Source organism: Trachemys scripta, chromosome 5 (assembly GCF_013100865.1).
Source record: "Trachemys scripta elegans isolate TJP31775 chromosome 5, CAS_Tse_1.0, whole genome shotgun sequence".
NCBI classification, from domain to species: Eukaryota; Metazoa; Chordata; order Testudines; family Emydidae; genus Trachemys; species Trachemys scripta.
Window position 1 is genome coordinate 109,372,315 of NC_048302.1, and position 19,140 is coordinate 109,391,454.

The following is a 19,140-nucleotide window of genomic DNA, read 5'->3' on the forward strand; positions in this document are numbered from 1 at the left end:
GCCGGCCGGGGGCGCAGGGTCTGGGGGCTGCCCGGCAAACCCTGAAGCTGGTAACACTGGGGCAGCCCTTTCCCTGTGGCTGGGAGTGGGAGGGAGGAGGGGGCGGAGTTAGGGTGGGGGAAGGGGCGGAGTTGGGGCGGGGCTAGGGGTGGGGAAATGGGCAGGGCCAGAGCCCGTGGAGGGTCCTCTTTTTTTATTTATGAGATATGGTAACCCTATGTTTGCAGCACAGAGTTCACGGGCAAAAAAAAAAAAAAAGTTCCACCAAAGTCTTTGCAAATTTGTGTCGAGTTCGCCAAGTAGTTTCGGCTGACCCGCCCCACACATACCCGCGGGCGGCGGCGGCGGCGGCGGCGGCGGGGGGGTGGGGGGGCGCTGTGCCGGATGCAGGAGCCTGCCCCCAGCCCAGCGCCGCTCCGCCCGTGCGGAAGGAAGGGGCGGCAGCGGCTGCGAGACCCCGAGGACTCGCGTGCCCGGACCAGGACGCGGAGTAGGGGACACACACACACACACCCCGGGGAGCGGGCGCCTCTCACCTGCCGGGCCCCGAGCTGGGAAGCGCTGATCTATCGCGTCGGTCCGTGTCAGCCCCGCTCCGGGCCTCGCGTACCGGCCACAGCTCCCGCGCTGCTGCCGTTACCTAATTCAAATCGGTCCCGAGCGCCCTGAGCAGTCTCGCGAGGATTCCGGTCGGAGAGCGAAAAGCAGGAAGGGGGAGGAGACACTAGCAAAAACAGCCGGGGGAGGGCGGGCGACCGAGTAGTCGTAGGAACAGCCGGGAGAGTTCGGACTAGCAGGCCGTGACAGCCGAGGGGGGTTGTGCAGTCGTAGGAACAGCCGGGAGCGCGTGAGCTGCCCAGGAAGTCGGAACAGCTGGGGGAGGGAATTTAGTAGTAGGAACAGCCAGGAGATGTCGAGTCTGGCGGTAGGGGGAGGTACAGTCGTAGGAACAGCCGCCTGGGCGGGGAGCAGTGTGGACAGGATGCAGCTAGGTTTGACACAGCCGATGGGCACGGCAGGCGGTGCGCTGGTTTCTAGTGAACGAGGAGCCGACGTGCCCCTCTGGCGGCATAGGCGCGGCTGGAACGAAGGGTGTGCGGGGTGCTGCCCCACCCCCGGGCTTGAAGTGGTTTTTCCAGCAAAGTTTGGATGGGATCAATGGATCTCAGCACTCCCATTATAAAAACGGTTCCACACCCCTACCACTTGGTGCAGATTGCCAAAGCTGCCAATGGGGGGGGGGGGACCACAGTAATCATGTTTGTTACATCTGGACACTGGTGAGTGCCCTGAGCGGTGCCTTAAACCAGGCATGGGGAACCTACAGCTCGTGGACCAGATCTGACCCATTGCTTAATTTCATCCGGACCACAGCAAGTCTTGGCGCCACCGGCCAGGAGCCCTGAGCCTCGGCGCTCCCCTGCAGGATTTGAGCCGCGAGTGCCAGCTCGCCCCAGTTTAAAAGGCTGTTTAAAAGTCCAGTCGGTGGCGCAGGGGAGCTAAGGCAGGCTCCCTGCCTGCCCTGGCTCTGCGCAGCTCCAAGAGCTCCTCAACTCTATAGGCAAACTATTCAAATAAAGTGAATTTAGAGTGTTCACAACTGCAGGCTGCAAACTTTTTAGAATCCTTACCATCCTCATGTTTGGCACAGTCCGTTAGGCATCTGCAGAGCTGAAGGATGGTAGGTGCTAACTGAAGGTTGTTTGGATGAACAGTTCCATTTCTTCCAAAGCTTGGATGTTTTCTTTGTGTAACCTTTACTTTGAGTTTCCAGACTAATATTTGTGTTTTACTGAGCTCCTTAATATTCCAAGGGGAGGGTTTCTCCATATGTAATAAAGACTTTCTCCGAAAGTTTAATTTGAAATTAATAAAATACTGTATTTTTTGGAGGTAACATTAAAAGACTGAATTTGAACTAGCTCAATCTCCAGAGACTATACGAAAAGGCAGGCTCCCCATCCTAGAGAATCCTTTATAAATATTTTGTTTCTTTACCTTTCTTTTTATCCTTGGCGGAAAGCAGGTCCTACAGAGGACACATTTGTCATCTCACTTATCCTATCTCTTCTTCCTTCACTGTTTCCTTTTTCTTTCATTTGATTTTACAACTTACCTGCTATCTCTGCACTGAGAGACATGTGGGGAAAGAATTTAAAATGGAACAATGTGAATTTGTAAAAGGAGGCCTGGATCCACAAAGGAACTTAGGTGCCTAAACCCCAGATTTAGGCACCAGTGTAATCCACAAAACCTCTGCTTGTCTGTCACCTAACCCCGTAAACACCTAAACTCAGCACCAAAGTTTTTGTAATAAGAATTCCCTACACACCTAAGGTTCTGCTTCTGGACATGCACATTGCAGCCTCATGATAGACACCCAGATGCCTGTCTCCCACATAAGCCACAGAACGATTGAACCATGGGAAGATATATATTAATTAGCTTGCCTTTCTTCCCTGTGGGCCTGATCCAGTAGGTGTGCTCGGAGGCTTCCTAACCTCTTACAAAATGCCTCGGGGAGTAGAGAAAGGAAGAAATGCTCCCTTATAACCTGTGCCCCAGTGGTTAGGGTACTCGCTCAGGATGTAGCAGGCTACAGGGTTCCCCCTTGCCTGATGAAGTAAAGGTATTTGAACATGGCTCAGCCATCTTACAAGTGAATGTTCTACCCACTGGACTACAGCATCATTCTTTTTCTGGCCCAATTAATATTTGATTAGTTAATCATTTAATTAAAGTGGAACAACTTCAATAGGAGACACTAAGGAAAACCTACATCAGACTATCTTATAGGGCAGTGATTAGAGCACTCACCTGAGAGGTGGCAGTTCCCTATTCAAATATCTTCCCTTCATCTAACAGAGGGGAGACATGAACTGGTAGTGTCTGTGACCTAATTGAATACTGTAGGTGCTGGGCTAAAGGCTGTAAGACTTCCCCCAGCCATCACCTGTTTTATGTGGAGCTATGTGGGTTCTGAGCACATCTACCAGATTGAGCCCTCCAGGGAAGACAGACAGGCAGGTGAACATCTATCTTTTCCTCCCACTTTGCACAGGTATAAATGAATATACAATATCAGAACAGTGGAGAATCTGAGAAGGTTCGCAAAGAGTCAGAGTCACAAAAATTGTAGAAAAGGATATGTAATCATGGAGACCGAGAACACTAGGAACTTAAATTTACTGTACATTCATGCAGAGTTTTGGGGGATGTTTTAATATCTACTTACCGCTATGTATAGGGTTGCACATTTAGGAAGGAGAAATTCTAGGCCATCATATAGGAGAAATTATAGTATTTTGTGTAATTACTCTGGCCTGAGTTTCAAATGTTCTCCTCTTCATCATACAATTGCATTCAAATTGGTCAACTTCAATCAGGAAATGAATAGTATTTTTTAACTTACTCCCAAAAGTATTGCACTGAAACCCAAAATATGTTGTGGTTTGCAAACTTAATCTTCCCCAAATAATGCTCTTTTTATCCCCTCTAGCAATGATGCAGTGTATATAGAAAAAGGATCGAATATATATCCAAAATATCTTCCCAGAAGAGTAACACTTACTTCTGTCTTTCCAAGAGAATGAGAAAATCATTCAGACAAACATATAAAACATGACCACCAGGGGTCAGTCTTGTTTCAGTTTTGGGTCAAAGTAATGTTTTTGAGGCAAGATACCAGTTTTTTATCTGCAAAAATAATAAAACAATTTTATCTTTTCAGCTGTGTTCAAGGATTATGGTGAGTGTGATCTACATGTTGGGAACTAAGGGAAACAGCCCCAGGGTCACAAGGACCTTTAATATATTGGCAGAAAAACAGGCATATGGGTTTTTTTTCCTTACACACTGTACTACAACATAATGGGTTGTTGGATGATGTATTAAAAACAGATACCTGATTCTTTAAGTAGAGTAGTCAAAAATTCTTATCAAATTTTCAGGCCTAATGTTTTGGCCTGATACTACATTGCTAATCTAGGGAGAAGACAATAGCAATCCTAGAGTAATACACGGTGGCTGTGCAATAATTACTTCTCATACCTTAAGCAACACTTTTAAAAACAAAATACTGGATGAAACCAATACTGTGCTAGGGAAGCAGTCACTTTACAAAAATATCTATCATTACACACAAATCCTCCACAAGATTAGTACTTGTTGGGTCTTCATTTTCTAAGGAATTGACTGGAACCACTAAAATAATGATCCTTTAAAAAGCATTAGGAATATATACTTAACAATAGAGCACCCTGAACTTTCAGGAATGAAGTGGTGTAAATATTATCCCATTAGATATTTACCCATAAAAATTAAATTGTCCTTCGTTTTCCATTAAAGGAGTGTGCAAAAAAAAATTGCCAGTTTTCAGTGCTTTTTGGTGCTCTAGTAACACAAAAGAGATATGGTTGTTTTTTAATTAAACTATAGAGGTCTTTCAAAGCTAGAGTGTGGACTAAATTATTTTTGATAGTCACACGTTGGCAACGCTGTTATGCTAGCTTGCATCTCAAGAAAAGTGTACATGTGAGTTTGAGGTCTTTCTACACATAATATTCTCTAACCTAGGGGAAATCACACTGGATTTTGAGCCAGGATATTAAGAACATAAGAACGTCCATACTTGGTTAGACCAAAGGTCCATCCAGCCCAGTATCCTGTCTACCGACAGTGACCAATGCCAGGTGTCCCAGAGGGAGTGAACCTAACAGGTAATGATCAAGTGATCTCTCTTCTGCCATCCATCTCCACCCTCTGACAAACAGAGGCTAAGGACACCATTCCTTACCCATCCTGGCTAATAGCCATTAATGGACTTAACCTCCATGAATTTATCTAGTTCTCTTTTAAACCCTGTTATAGTCCTAGCCTTCACAACCTCCTCAGGCAAGGAGTTTCACAGGTGGACTGTGTGCTGTGTGAAGAACTATTGAGTTGTAGGTTCACCTCTTCCACAGAGTGATGGTAATATTTCTGCTAGGTCTTATATTCCTACTAGGAAAGATAACTCAGATCTCTAATAGGACAACCAGAAGCCTCATCTCCTTAGCCACTACGTCATTCAGAATAAATATGCCCCAGGAATCCTGATATTTCATTAACAGATTTGTACTGTAACCCATTGGCACAGGGTCCCAGGTGCTGTCAATCCAAGCCTTGGTCCACATAGAAGCTAACAGCCTACTTCTGCTACAAGTTAGTTCTTTAGCTCAAGTAGAGCTCTCTGCTGTGTATATGAAGATGCTAATAAATCATGCTGATAACTATATTGGAAAAAACAGTATGCGATCATAGAAGCATGGATGTAGTGCTGGATGGGGCTTTGAGAAGCCATCATGTAATTAAAGACAGTATCATAATGCATGTTCACAAGGGGGCTGAATTAGGCAACCTTATCTCTTGTATTTCCTGACTTTTAAGTACTTTAAGAAGAATTGGAACCTTTAGATCTAGCACATAGACCGGGGTGGGCAAACTCCAGCCTCCAGGCCACATGTGGCCCATCAGACCATTTAATCCGGCCCTGAGCTCCCACCGGGAAGCGGGGTCGGGGGCTTGCACCGCTCCACGTGGCTCCCAGCAAGCAGCTGGCATGACCCCCCCTCCAGCTCGACCCCCCTCTGGCTCCTACGTAGTATGCAGAGGTGTGGCCAAGGAGCTCTGCATGCCTCCCCATCCACAGGCATCACCCCGTCCGCAGGCACAGCCCCCGCAGCTCCCATTGGCCCAAATGGTTGAAGTTCGACAGTTATGAAAACTGAAAACAGTTGCAATGGGAAGTGTCAGGAAACTATAGTAACAGACTTCATTGCCAACTGTACCTATAACAAACCCTCTTCTGTTAGCATTTATTGGAGATCTGGATGTGTCAGGTCAGTGGTGGGCACCAGCTAAAGGGGGGCCACGTGACCCCCCGCGTGACTCCTCCCCACCCCCAGCCCGGGACCCCCACTCTCTTCCCATCCCCTCCCCATGATCCATCCCATGTTACCTGTGGGGGGAGGGGGCTCTGTCCTCCTCCTGCTGCGCCGGAGACTTCTGAACTGCAGGGCTCTGCAGAACCGCAGCAGGGAAAGGTGCAGAATGTGGGGCCACTGTGTGGCCCCATGCTGGCAGCTCCTCCGGCGTGACTGTACCACACCACCCCCGCCCCCAGCCCTGTCTTCCGGTGGGGCTGCTGTACAGACCCCAGACAGGAGACGCAGCTGTGTGGAAGGGCTGGGGGTGGAGCTGGTATAGCTGCGCTGGAGGAACTGCTGGAATTGGGCCACCCAGCGGCCCCATGTTCTGCTCCTCCTGTCTCTTTCCGGTACAGAGTACCAGCTATAAATATCTTACTGGTTTGGCGTACCATACTGTACTGCTGTACTTGCATCACTGGTCAGGGTGTATCTAGTGGACTATGGTGCCTCTTATCTGTAGGTCACCAGTCTGAATCCAGCATAATACTGTAAAGATTGAAGTTGTTCCTATTCGATCTAATAGATGTTCAGTGGCCTCTATTTGAGATTAGTTTGGTAGGCCTCACTTCTAGCTCTCACATGACAAATTTACCACCACAGTTTGCACTAAGTGGCAGACTCGGCAGAGAGGCCAAGAATTGTGCAGACTGTGGAGACACTGAACTATCTTTGTTACCCCTCGTGGTTTGGGTAGAACTATGCTGGCAGGCAGAACAGTGTATGGCAAGCTTGCCATAGCACTACCCTGTAGATAACCCGCAAACTTCATTTACTAGAGCTCTTAAACTGATAACTTTCACTGAAACTGAATCACACACAGTTATAATGGAAGTTTATGGTTATATGCCAATATGTAAATTAGCTAATTAGATAACTTGCATGAAATGTCACTCATGGAGCTGCGCAAAGCTTGGTAGCTATATCCTTAGGGGAAAGCAGAGGTTAGGGCACAGGTGAAGCGAATGGCAGCACAGTTTCTGAGGAAGTCATGCTGCCAAGAGGAGCAGGTCAGGGAGACATGCAGCAAGGCCAGTTCTCCCTACTGATACTCTGGAATCCATCTGTTCAGATCCTTTGATCCCCTCAGCTCTGCTGGGTCTGCAGTATTTGAAGACTGCATCACCTGCCCCCTACTGACAAGTCCAGATTTCCCCTACCCAGAGAAATGTTCCTCAAACTTGGTGACTTCACTTAGTTTCACAGAGCTTTCAGATTACTTTTTCCCTCCAGAGGGCTTTTCTGTAGGATGGGAATATTAGCCTCTGAATTTTTTATGTTCCAAAAAGGTATTTTGGTGACAAAGTAAATTTAAATAAAGATCAGATATGACAATGATTACTTGGATTGCAGTAGCACCCAAAGATCCCAGCAGGGATAGAAGAGGAAGATACAGTCCCTGATTTGAGGAGTTTGCAGTCCATTTTACTGATAATTTAATTAAGATGAAACAAAATGTTTCAAGAACAAAAGTGACTAGCCTATCTGCTCTTCAGGTTTTCAATAGCATTGGACTAAAAAAACTGTAAAACAATCTGGTCTAGCGTTTCAATCCAATTTTGCCCTCAGCTACACAAGCACCAATCCCACTAACTTTAATGGGATTGGCACCCATGTAAATTGATGAAAGAATTGAGCTTTGTATTTATAGTCCTGTTTAAAAGGCTCTCAAAACACTTCACAGTACATAAATTATACAAGACCATAAACACACACACATTAATGTAAGTGTTGTAGAGTGAATATCCTTTTTCCTAATTGTTGAATTAGGTGTGTAAAGCATTCATGTCTTTCATTAGCAGTTATTCCTAGAACATCTAAAAGAAGAAGCTCTTTGTATGTGGGTTTTTAGAACAGAGGTGGGTTGCTGGATTTAGGTCTCCGTTGAGCTAATGGGAAAGATCAGGCAGGAGGGCTTGATGCTTATGGATCAAACAATTAGTTTAATTATATTGATATTTGTTTGAATAATATGAAGGGATAGATATGTGATATACATGTTATAAAAGCCTGAATAAATACCGTTTCAATCCTCATGAAACTCTTAGCCAGAACCATAAAACTTGGCTAGTTTAAGATGGCAAGTATTTTATAATAATTTTACCCGTGTTTGCCAATCCTGATAGTATTGATTTAGAGTGTCTTTGAAAGATTTATTGCTATTGACTCACCAGTTATGGAGGAGTGTTTCTGACCTCTGAGTCACTCATATAGAATAAATGGGCAATATGACCAAGTGCTGTTATGTTAGCAGAACAGCTTGTCTCTGCTGTGTTACTGTTGTACAAGAATTCCAGATGAGAACTAGATAGGTTTACTTATTCTGCATGCAGGTTTTGTTCTGAACCCTTCACCTTTTGGTAGAGGGAGGAAAAAACATTTCAAAAATGTTTTGGAAGGGGAGGCCATATTTTGATGCTCTCCCTCCCCTAGAAGTAGCCAGGAGGTACTCAGACACAACAGGGATGAGGCCCAATCCAAAGTCCACCTAAATCAATGGAAAGACTCCTGTTGACTTCAGTGAAATTTGGATCAGGACCTATATGGAGAAAACAAAATATGTACTCGTTAGGGTTGCCAACTTTGGTTGGATGAATTCCTGAAGGTTTCATCACATGACATTATCTTTAATTAAAGATTAATCTTTAATTTCTGGAGACTACAGGACAATCCTAGAGGGTTGGCAACCCTAGTACTGTTACAGATGTACTATATATACAAGTTTAACAAGAATGATTTTTATTTGAGCTGAATGCCTGATTACACAATATGGGCTCAGTCCTACACTATTGAAGCAAAAGGAAGATCACCTCTAACAAAAAGGATGGGCTAACATTTTTCCAGTTAGAAACTTGAGCAATGATTTTCTAGGCTATCATACATTTTTCTAATACACTGAAGATTAGGCTTCTTGCAACAACCAACATCAGTATGCCTAATATTAAGAAACAATACTATTGTTATTTTGAAGTGTAACAGAATAAATGTTGAACTTTGTTTAGTTGAAATTTATTTATAAAATAAATGTGTGGGGAAAAAAAGTCATATGCATATTTAATGTTCTTAAATATTGGTAGAGCACTTGCCCATATAACTCACCACCTATGCTCCCAGGGATCTCTGTCTTCTCCCTGCTTTTTCACTTACCGGGGGCTGCCTTTTCTTCTACTCTTCACTCACACTCCACCCACTAATTTCTAATCCCCCTGGGCGAGGTCTCCCCTTCCCCACCACCCACTAACTGCGGCTCCTGGTGTCTCCCCCCTAGTCTCTGGGGGAGTGAAGAGGTTGAGACTCTTGCGGGGAGAAGGAGCAGCACAGCATCCCCTGAAGGCAGGCACAGCCACCTGGGAGATGCAGGAGTTCCTGACTACCAGGGACTTTGGAATCTTTTGCACTGGCTGAAGTTCAGAGGATGCTCTCTCTAAAGCCTGGGGTCTGGAGTGTCTTTCCCTGTTTGCCTTTTCATCCTTCTCTCTTTCCTTCTCCTTGCGTTTCTTCTGACTTCTCCCGATTTTTCTTCTTCCTTCCCTCTCCCCACCTCCTTTTTTTAAATACTTCCCGTTGCTTTTGTAGCATTTTCCCCTTACCTTATCTTCACTCCTTACCGGCCCTTTCCTCCTCTCCCCCTTCTCAATCATTTCCCCTTCCTAGCATAGTTAACCTTTTGTGCCACTTTGTGTTTCTTTCACACCCCTCTTTCCCATGCCTCTTCTGCAGTCTCCTTTAGACTCTGAAGCCTAAACGCCCTGCACGGGAGCCAGGGTTGCAGATGGAGAGAAAAGGACCTGGAACCTAGGAACTGTGCCTCCCCGCAGCCTCCAGTGTGTAGAGAGTTTCTACACTTGATGCACCAAAGGAAAACTGATCAATTCTGCGTAATAAGCAGAGCGATTGCCAGGGTCCTTCCCACCCAAACTTGCTCAACTTTCCCCCTACATGCTCCCTGGCTGGAAGGGGCTGCTCCAGTCCACGTGGGAGTGGAGGTGCAAAGGGAAACTGACAAGATTCGCTAAGTACTTCGCTTTGCTGATGCTCCATGGAGATGAACCGTAAAACAACAGAGCCTTCAACAAGGTGCCAAAGGCACTCGCCCGTGCCCCCTGCCATCCCCAAGCAAGTCTGCAGACCGCCTCTGTAATCTATCTCCAGCAATGCCTGTGCTTCTGGCTGTAAGGCTGGCTCAGCGTCTCCTCTGGGGAATTTGTAGCATCCAGCCATTGGCATCTTCTCGTGGCGGAAGCTCAACCATTTGGAGAGAAAGAATCATAAAAAAAAAAAAAAAAAAACCCGAGCAGGAGGAGCACATGTTGTCTGCCTGCTCCTCGCTTGGGTGTTCTGCTGAAGCACCGGGACATCTGCATAGACAGGAGGGGGGCAGCTGATCTGGCTGCCCTGTTTAGGGGCTGAAGTTCCTCTAGTGCTACTGGACTGTGTGTGCGCAACACACGGGGGGGGGGGGGGGGGGGAGGATTGGTGGTGCCAGAATTGCAGTACAGTACTTAGAGCAAACACACACACACCCCTACATCTGGTTTTACAGAGAGATTAAAATATTTCATGTCTGATGGCCTCTGGCATAAACAAGATTCATCAGCCCGGGACTTGCAATGAAGCTAAAGCCGCTCACTGCAGCTCGACAGAGGAATGCAACCAGGAACTCCACCTAAAAATGTGCAAGAAGATTGCCCAGCTCACCAAGGTAAATCTTGCTGTTCATTCAGCGCCTTTCGGGCGAGGGAGTCGGGGGTGGCTGCTTGGAAATTTCCTCTCGTGATGACCCCCCTCCCCCCCCAAAAAAAAGAGAGAGGAAGGATGTTTAGCTTATCTCATAAGGAAATACCTGGGGGATCTATGTGCAGAAACTTCATTTCAAAACGCTTTCCCTCGGGGTGCTAGAAATCAACCTCACTAGACTGCTTGTTGCCTCTGCGGCTAACGCTCAAGTCGCGGCGCACAGCATGCCCTAATTATAACAACGAGGAGAGAGCTGTAACTCTCTGAAGTTACGTCGGGTAGGCGGGAGGATATTATCGGGCTTTTATCTTAAGTCTTTAAAGATCAGAGTTTGTTTGCCTTTTACTGGTTCTGAAGTAATACTGCCTACAAGTCTAATAACTTTGCTGTGTGGAATGCAATACAGCTTATAGCATATGGTGCATAGCTACATGTATCAGGTATGTTTGCGACAATAAAAAATAGATTCAATTACCTTAGCAAAGGATAGGTACTGGGGGTCAGAGTGGACTAAAGTCACTAAACTACCACACTGGGCGTTTACGTAGAGCCTGTCAGTTAATCCTGAGTTACACAGTGGTTTAGCCTGGCTACTTCCTACAGCATGTAAAAGTTTTTAAAAAGCCCCAAACCCTGTAGCAGTAGTAACTGTCCTTCAAGCTATTTGTACTCTGCATTGTGTCAATGAAAGAGAAAAAAAAAAACTACTTCCAGCCCAGGTTTATGTGCTCTATTTCTACATATTATGCAAACTCAACACAATCCATGGAAACATGACTGCATATAGTCCATTAATCTATCTAATAACCTCCACTCCCTTCATTATTAATTAAAAAGTACTAACTTCAGTTTAAATTGCCACAAATATGGTATGAACATAAAACAGTAGGAAATCATTAAAATATAAATGTTCACTGGGCAGGGATACTGTATTTTGCTACTGGTGACTTCTTCAGTCATCCCTAAATAATGACAAATATGGAGTGTGTGTTGTATGTATGCCGTCCACGCAGATATACACAAGTGTTTTGTGTTTGTGCATGTGTATAGTAATGGTTATTTCTACTTATTTTATATACACACATGAATGCACATTTTTGCACATGAATGCACATTTTGATCCTATAGTACATTTAAACTACTTGTCCACGTATCTGTAGCATTTCATTTCTTAGGAGGTACTCAGACACAACAGGGATGAGGCCCATATAAGTACCTAGAAATAATCAGCGTGTAAGGTTATGACTTGTTTAATCATGTTCATTTTTTATTTATCCCTGACATTGCTGCTCCTTTGCCCCACAACTACGCATGCACAAAAGGTGACTGGAAGATTAATTTAAATGGCTCCTCATTTTCTACCTACTAGTTCAGCCACCATCATTGGTCCACTTTATCTTTGGCTGAAGACTCAGAATAGCAGCAACCTCTTACACTTACTCTAGTTTCTGTTCCATGGCACACCCCACAGGGTGTACTGAAGTAGTTGATCCATAAGGATCACATTCAAAAGCTAATTTTCAAGTTCTTTTCATTTTTTCAATTTGAAAAACAATAGTAAGGTTATTACATAGTTTTATTTTTAAAAAGTGAGACTTGATTGTTTACAGCACCAGGAGTTCATAGGATCACCAACTCAACCTTTCAGATGATCCTGCCAGATCAGACCTGAGGCATATTTGTTCAGCAGAGTGGCGAAACATACTGTTGAAACTCTCTGTGGATAAATAGAGGTTTTCATTCTCTAAGGCTTTCAGCACAATGCCTTCCACAAGCATTTAAGTCATATCAAAATTTTGCTTTAAAGCATCTTTAATTCCAAATAAATGTTGAGAGAAAATCTTTTATTCTGTCCCAAAATACAGCAACGGTATTTTGTAAAGTTTCTCTCTGGATTAGGAAAAATAAATCTGGTTCTCTTCTGATTCATTGTGGGTAAAAATTCACCTGAGTGCAAATTCCTTCCTGCCACTGAAGTTCTTAGCCAGTGATATGTGAGGCTTTTCAGAGCTCTTTGTTAGAATTCCACCACTGCATTCATGGGAAGGTTGGGATGATTTCTTTGCCTTTGATGGGATTCATCCTCTGGATACTGCTACATCATCTAAAACTGAGATGATTTATCCCTAAAGCTCATAAAAATACATCTGAAGAGTAAATTCATACAATTATAGGATGTGGCCCTTATGCACTTTTTTTTATTGCAATGAGATACTTATTAAGGCTATACCTATGCAAAGATTATGGCAGGGATTGGGCTGAAGTCTCTTGCCATTTTGTTTTTTAAATTCTTGACACAGCAATGTTAAATAAAATAAACACAACAAAACCCTAGAAGGCTTCATAAAAGGTCCAATTTTTCAAAAAGTGGCCTCAGAATTTCAGCAGGCAACATCTCACATGCAATTCAGAGCCCAGAGTGAGGCCAGCTGAAAATGTTGGCTTCTGTTTGGAAAATCTGTCTAAGTAGGTCAGATTTTGGCCTAGCAAGTAAAAAGATGCCCCTTTGACTGGTCCTCTTCTCCTGGCCAAATTCCAGTGTGGAAAATTACATTACGGTAAATTCCCCCTTTCAATTTCAACTGGATATAGTATTCATCTCCACCTCTAACCTGAAACTAATATATAATGTTGCTATATGTGGTTAAAGAGATGCCACCTTCCACCCCAGGGGTGTCAGTATTTCAGTGATGGGGAGGGGGGTGTATTGGGGTTGCAGCCCCACTTCCAGCTCTTCCATAACCTAAGAGGTTCTGGCTGAACATTTTCTCACATCTCCTGATTCATGTGCACCCCATCCATGGCCCCACAAAGTCTCAGGACCTCTTCGCCAACATCTTCCTGGCACTGGCAAAAATGGCCATCTATCATATGAGGAGGAGGAAGCTAGAGAGGGGGTTTCTCTGACTTTAGGGATTATTTCCAGTCCCTCATCCAATCATGTCTCCAGGCAGATTTCCTCTAGGCAGTGTCCACTGATGCCTGAGACACCTTTGAGGAGCAGTGGACATGGTCTAGGGTTCTCTGCTCAGTGTCCCCTTCAGGCTCCCTCATTTTTAACCTTGTACCTCACTCCAGTTTCTGTTTTTTCTTTCATTGTCCCACATACCGGTATTAACTTGTGGACTGGGCCTAGTGGTTCATCTCCCCCTTAGTTGAGGGGATGGGCCTTTAATCTTGTGGGGAGGCCCTAGACCCGCCTATCCCATACTTACAAATAGTATCACTGCTAATTCTGCTCACAAGGAGGGAGATGATGGCATAGCTTTTCTACTTTCAGCCAAGTGCATTTTTGCATGGAAGGAGCTGAGGTTGCCAGTATGTACGTAGCTTGTAAAGCATAGAAAAGCCTTTGGGATGAAAGGTGCAATATAAATGTCAGATAGTATTAGCAGTGGTTATTAATAACTATCTGTAAGTAATGTAAGAGAACATCAGTTTGGCTGTGGGAAGATGACTAATTTCATTTTAAATACTGCATAATAGAGTTGTATGAGTTTGAAGTACCAGAATCCAAAGAGTTCACAAGCCAGCCCTGCTTATGGCATGAACGGAGCAAGTGACTAAATAGAGCTTCACTGTAGAAAATATATTCATATCTTGGTACAGAAAGCTGTAGATTGATTTGCTTCTCACAAAAAAAAAATCATTGTTTTCAATACATCAGTCCCATCAAATTTTAAACAACCAGTAACCACAAGTACTTTCTCACTACTTGAGAGTTTAGCTGGACCTCCAGCTTCGTATGCTTGATATATGCCTATGATGTGAAGAAGTCTCTTTGTCAATACAACACTGAAAGGGTGGCAAACCTCACATTGATACCAATTCTCATATTTTTTTGGCGTATCTGATGTTGTTCCAGCTCCTGGATCATGTGAGAATCTCTATTATTTTTTTTTTAATTAAAATGAAGTTTCTAGTTGTATTGGTTCCAGAGCAAAGCTTAAAAACATGAACCCTAAAGTTTCAAAAATTTTGGTTGGTTGTTTTTAAAATCATGAGATTGTTTTTGATAAAACTCAATATTTTGGGGGAGTTTGACTCGGGACCTAGGAATCCTTGGTGTTGGCAATACTATGTATGTACACCGATATTTGTGTAAAGTATTCCTAGTGGGTGTTTGGATGCCTCAGATTTGTGTCCTAGAAAGGGAAGGTAGAAAAACAAACACTTGCTCAATGGATTTTTATTAAGTCTGTATAAAACTTTCATAATGAAATCCATGCAAACCTGAAATTTGAGCCCAGTTTGCCAAAATCACAAACCTTGCGGCAAACTACATCCAAGTTTCAAGTGGACCTTGGGACCTGGGGAGATCTGTGGGGTTGGTGGAAACTCGGTAAACCTAAAACAAGATAAAATTAGCAGTTTCAGCTGATTTTTTCTTTGAGTTTGAGTTCTGAAAACAAAACACTGGGCATGTGAACTCACAAAGTCCATGTTGTAAAATGGAAACTGCCAAATTTCACACAGTTGTAGTTGTGCTTGACTGATACAAAGACCACTTCTGCTCTCAGATACATACCTATGCAACCCCAATGGATTCAAATCAATAGGGATTTAAAATCAGTGGACTTTCATGTCTGGAGCTGAGTGCGGAATTTGGTCAACTATGTATTAGTAATTAAACTTAGCTTTCTGTATTGGACCCAACCTAGTGAGAATAATACTACAGCCCTGACTTACTGTCTGTATTGTGCTTGCCAACTCTTTGTATTTCTGCTCTTTATCACAATAACATTCATCTTAGAATGAAATGGCAATTTTCATTAAAAACTTTGGGCCCAATCCTGAGAAGTACAGAGTACTCACAGCTCTGTAATTAACTGCAATTGACTACAAGAGGCGTTGCAGGTGCTCAGCACTTCTCAGGATTGTCCCTTTTATTTAAGACACTTGAGAAATACAAATGAGCTTTCAGAGAACAGCAATGAGGAAAATGGATCAACTTTTATTTAAAAGGAGATTCTGACATGGCTGGCAAGAACTAGACATTCTACAGATATTCATTATATGCAAACTTCTCCTTGCAGCCATACCAGTGGGTCTCAGTCTATTCCAGACTTTAGTCTCTTGAGCAGAGCCTGGCATGCATAAGATATCCTACTAAAATATGTAATGATATTATCAGGTAAGCAAAAAGCCATTAGTGAGGTGAGTGCCAGCCCAGTGCTTTAACCACAACACGGTCTTTTCATCCTTCTGCTGTATTTTCCCAGGGTTGAACTCCTGGAGGCTGATGGCAGAATATTCTCAGTTGGGGTTGTTTGCCCCTCTGGAACTCATTTCCTCCAGGGATCCATCTGACCTTGTGTGTCTAGTGATTGTTAGCCATCTGTGCAACATGTACATTGTTTTTTGTTTGGCTGTTCAGTTACATGGACTGTGTTAGTCAGTAGAGAAAATTGGCTTAGGGGAATGTTATGTGTGTTGAAATCAGTGGGACTACTAGTCACATGCTTAAATGTAAGGACATGCTTAAGTGCCTTTCTGAATGGGGGCCTTACTTTGCTTAAGCACTCGCTTCATTGGCATCCTACATCAGTTAAAAAAGGAGTCTTAGGGTGTGTCTGTACTACAAGCATTAGTGACACAGCTGCAGTGAATCCATGGGCAGCGGTTGGACTCCTCCTTAGGGGAGGCTAGCCCTCTGGCTCCGCCCCTTCCATCTGAGGCCCCATCCCTCTGCCTGCCAGAGCCCCGAATGCCACCCAGCCCAGCAGCTGGAGTCCCGAACTCCCACCCACACCTCCTGTCCACAGCCGGAGGAGCTCCGGGCCAGCCCCAGCTGCCGAATGGGAAATACATTGCGCCGTGTCTCCCCACCCGAGACCCTGAGCTACCCAACAGGAAACCCAGGAAGCTGAGGAGAAGATACTGCCTTCTCAGCCGCCCAGGAACCTGCATGGTGCATAATAATAAGCAAAAATTTCCTCCGGCAGAAGCCCACTCCTAGCCCGTGCAAACCGCAAAAACCCGCAACCCAGCGTCCGGAGGCAATGGCTGCGCCAGGAGAAGTTTAGCCTCCCCTGGTCTATTATACCGGCCACCTATGGCAGCGATGAAGCTATGCTGCTGTAGCTCTGTACTGTAGACACCTACAACAATTGGAAGGGGTCTTTTAGGGCTGTCAAGCAATTCAAAATATTAATAGCAATTAATCACATGATTAAAAAAATTAATCGCAATTAATCGCACTGCTAAACAATAATAGAATACCATTTATTTAAATATTTTGGATGTTTTCTACATTTTCAAATATATTGATTTCAACTACAACACAAAATACAAAGTGTACAGTGCTCACTTTATATTTATTTCTATTACGAATACTTGCACTGTAAAAAAACAAAAGAAATTGTATCTTTCAATTCACCTAATACATGTACTGTAGTGTAATCTCTTTATCATGAAAGTTGAACTTACAAATGTAGAATTATGTACAAAAAAAACTGCATTCAAAAATAAAACAATGTAAAATGTTAGAGCCTACAAGTCCACTCAGTCCTATTTCTTATTCAGCTAATCACTCACACAAACAAGTTTGTTTACATTTGCAAGAGATAACACTGCCTGCTTCGTGTTTATAATGTCACCTGAAAGTAAGAACAGACATTCGCATAGCACTGTTGTAGCCGGTGTCACAAGATATTTATGTGCCAAGTGCGCTAAAGATTCATATGTCCCTTCATGCTTCAACCATCTTTCCAGAGGGCATGTGTCCATACTGATGACGGGTTCTGCTTGATAACGATCCAGAGCAGGGCAGACTGACGCATGTTCATTTTCATTATCTGAGTCAGATGCCACCAGCAGAAAGTTGATTTTCATTTTTGGTGGTTTGGGTTCTGTAGTTTCTGCATCAGAGTGTTGATCTTTTAAGACTACTGACAGCGTGCTCCACAGCTTCTCCCTTTCAGATTTTGGAAGGCACTTCAGATTCTTATACCTTGGCTCGAGTGCTGTAGCTATCTTTGGAAATCTCACATTGGTACCTTCTTTGCATTTTGTCGAATCTGCAGTGAAAGTGTTCTTAAAATGAACTTGTGCTGGGTCATCATACGAGACTGCTATAACATGAAATATATGGCAGAATGTGGGTAAAACAGAGCAGGAGATATACAATTCTCCCCCAAGGAGTTTTGTCACAAATTTAATTAACACATTTTTTTTAACGAGCATCATCAGCATTGAAGCATGTTCTCTGGAATGGTGGCTGAAGCATGAAGAGGCATATGAATGTTTAGCATATCTGGCACATAAATACCTTGCAATGTCAGCTACAAAAGTGCCATGCGAACACTTGTTCTCACTTTCTGGTGACATTGTAAATAAGAAGCGGGCAGCATTATCTCCTGCAATGTAAACAAACTTATTTGTCTTAGCAATTGGCTGAACAAGAAGTAGGACTGAGTGGACTTGTAAGCTCTAAAGTTTTACATTGTTTTGTTTTTGAGTGCAGTTATGTAACTAAAAAAAATCTGTAAATTGCACCTTTCACGATAAAGATATCGCACTATAGTACTTGTATGAGGTGAATTGAGAAATACTATTTCTTTTGTTTATCATTTTTACAGTGCAAATATTTGTAATAAAAATAACAATATAAAGTGATCACTGTACACTTTGTATTCTGTGTTGTACTTGAAATAAAAATATTTGAAAATGTAGAAATATATCCAGAAATATTTAATAAATGTCATTTGGTATTCTATTGTTTAATAGTGTGATTAAAACTGCAATTAATTTTTTTAATTGCAATTAATTTTTGAGTTAATCATATGAGTTACCTGCAATGAATCGACAGCCCTAGTTTTTTCCTATCACTGTAGTACAGTGGTTTTCAAACTTTTTGTTTTGGTGACCCCTTTCACACAGCAAGCCTCTGACTGTGCCACCTCTATAAATTAAAAATGGGGGGGTTAATTTAATTTAATAGGGGCTTGTGAATGTCAGCCCCGCCGAAGAGACAGCTCGCGACCCTCTTGTAACCACCTTGCGACCACCTGAAGGGTCACGACCCCCAGTTTGAGAACCCCTGCTGTATTCTGCTGTAAATCCACCCCTCGAGAGGTGGGGTAGGTAGGCCAACAGATGAATTCTTCTGTTGACCTAGATGCATCTACAGTGGGGGTTAGGTCGACTTAACTACATCGCACAGGTTATGAAGTTTTTCATGGCTCTGAGCAATGTAGCTAGGTCGACCTAAGTTTTAGGTGTAGCCTATGTGTTAGCCATCTAAGTTCTAGCTTCCTGGTAAAATGTAAGGCAGGTATAATTATTGATCTCAGCACTCCATAGAAGGGTTCAATATTCTACAGAAATGAGGCAGCGTGAGACTACATCTAAACAAGGATTATATTTTTAGAGCTATGATTTTTTTTTCTCATGGGCATACAGTATTGACACTGATCACCACGTAGACAGGAAAAGT

At 43.5% G+C, this 19,140-nt stretch overlaps 2 protein-coding genes across 5 annotated transcripts in view; one reads left to right on the plus strand and one right to left on the minus strand.

The window, feature by feature from the left end:
* NCAPG (non-SMC condensin I complex subunit G) overlaps nucleotides 1–743 on the minus strand; it is a 42,650-nt gene extending 41,907 nt beyond the window's left edge. Inside the window, exon 1 of the mRNA XM_034772423.1 lies at nucleotides 537–743. The gene's annotated coding sequence lies outside the window, so the exon portion shown is untranslated. The remainder of the gene's footprint in view (nucleotides 1–536) is intronic.
* Nucleotides 744–10,454: 9,711 nt separating this feature from the next.
* Nucleotides 10,455–19,140, plus strand: part of FAM184B (family with sequence similarity 184 member B) — a 92,548-nt gene continuing 83,862 nt past the window's right edge. For all 4 annotated transcript variants that reach the window (XM_034771976.1, XM_034771978.1, XM_034771979.1 and 1 more), the window contains exon 1: nucleotides 10,455–10,668. In XM_034771976.1, the coding sequence (XP_034627867.1) occupies nucleotides 10,534–10,668 (135 nt within the window). In that variant the 5' untranslated portion in view covers nucleotides 10,455–10,533. The remainder of the gene's footprint in view (nucleotides 10,669–19,140) is intronic.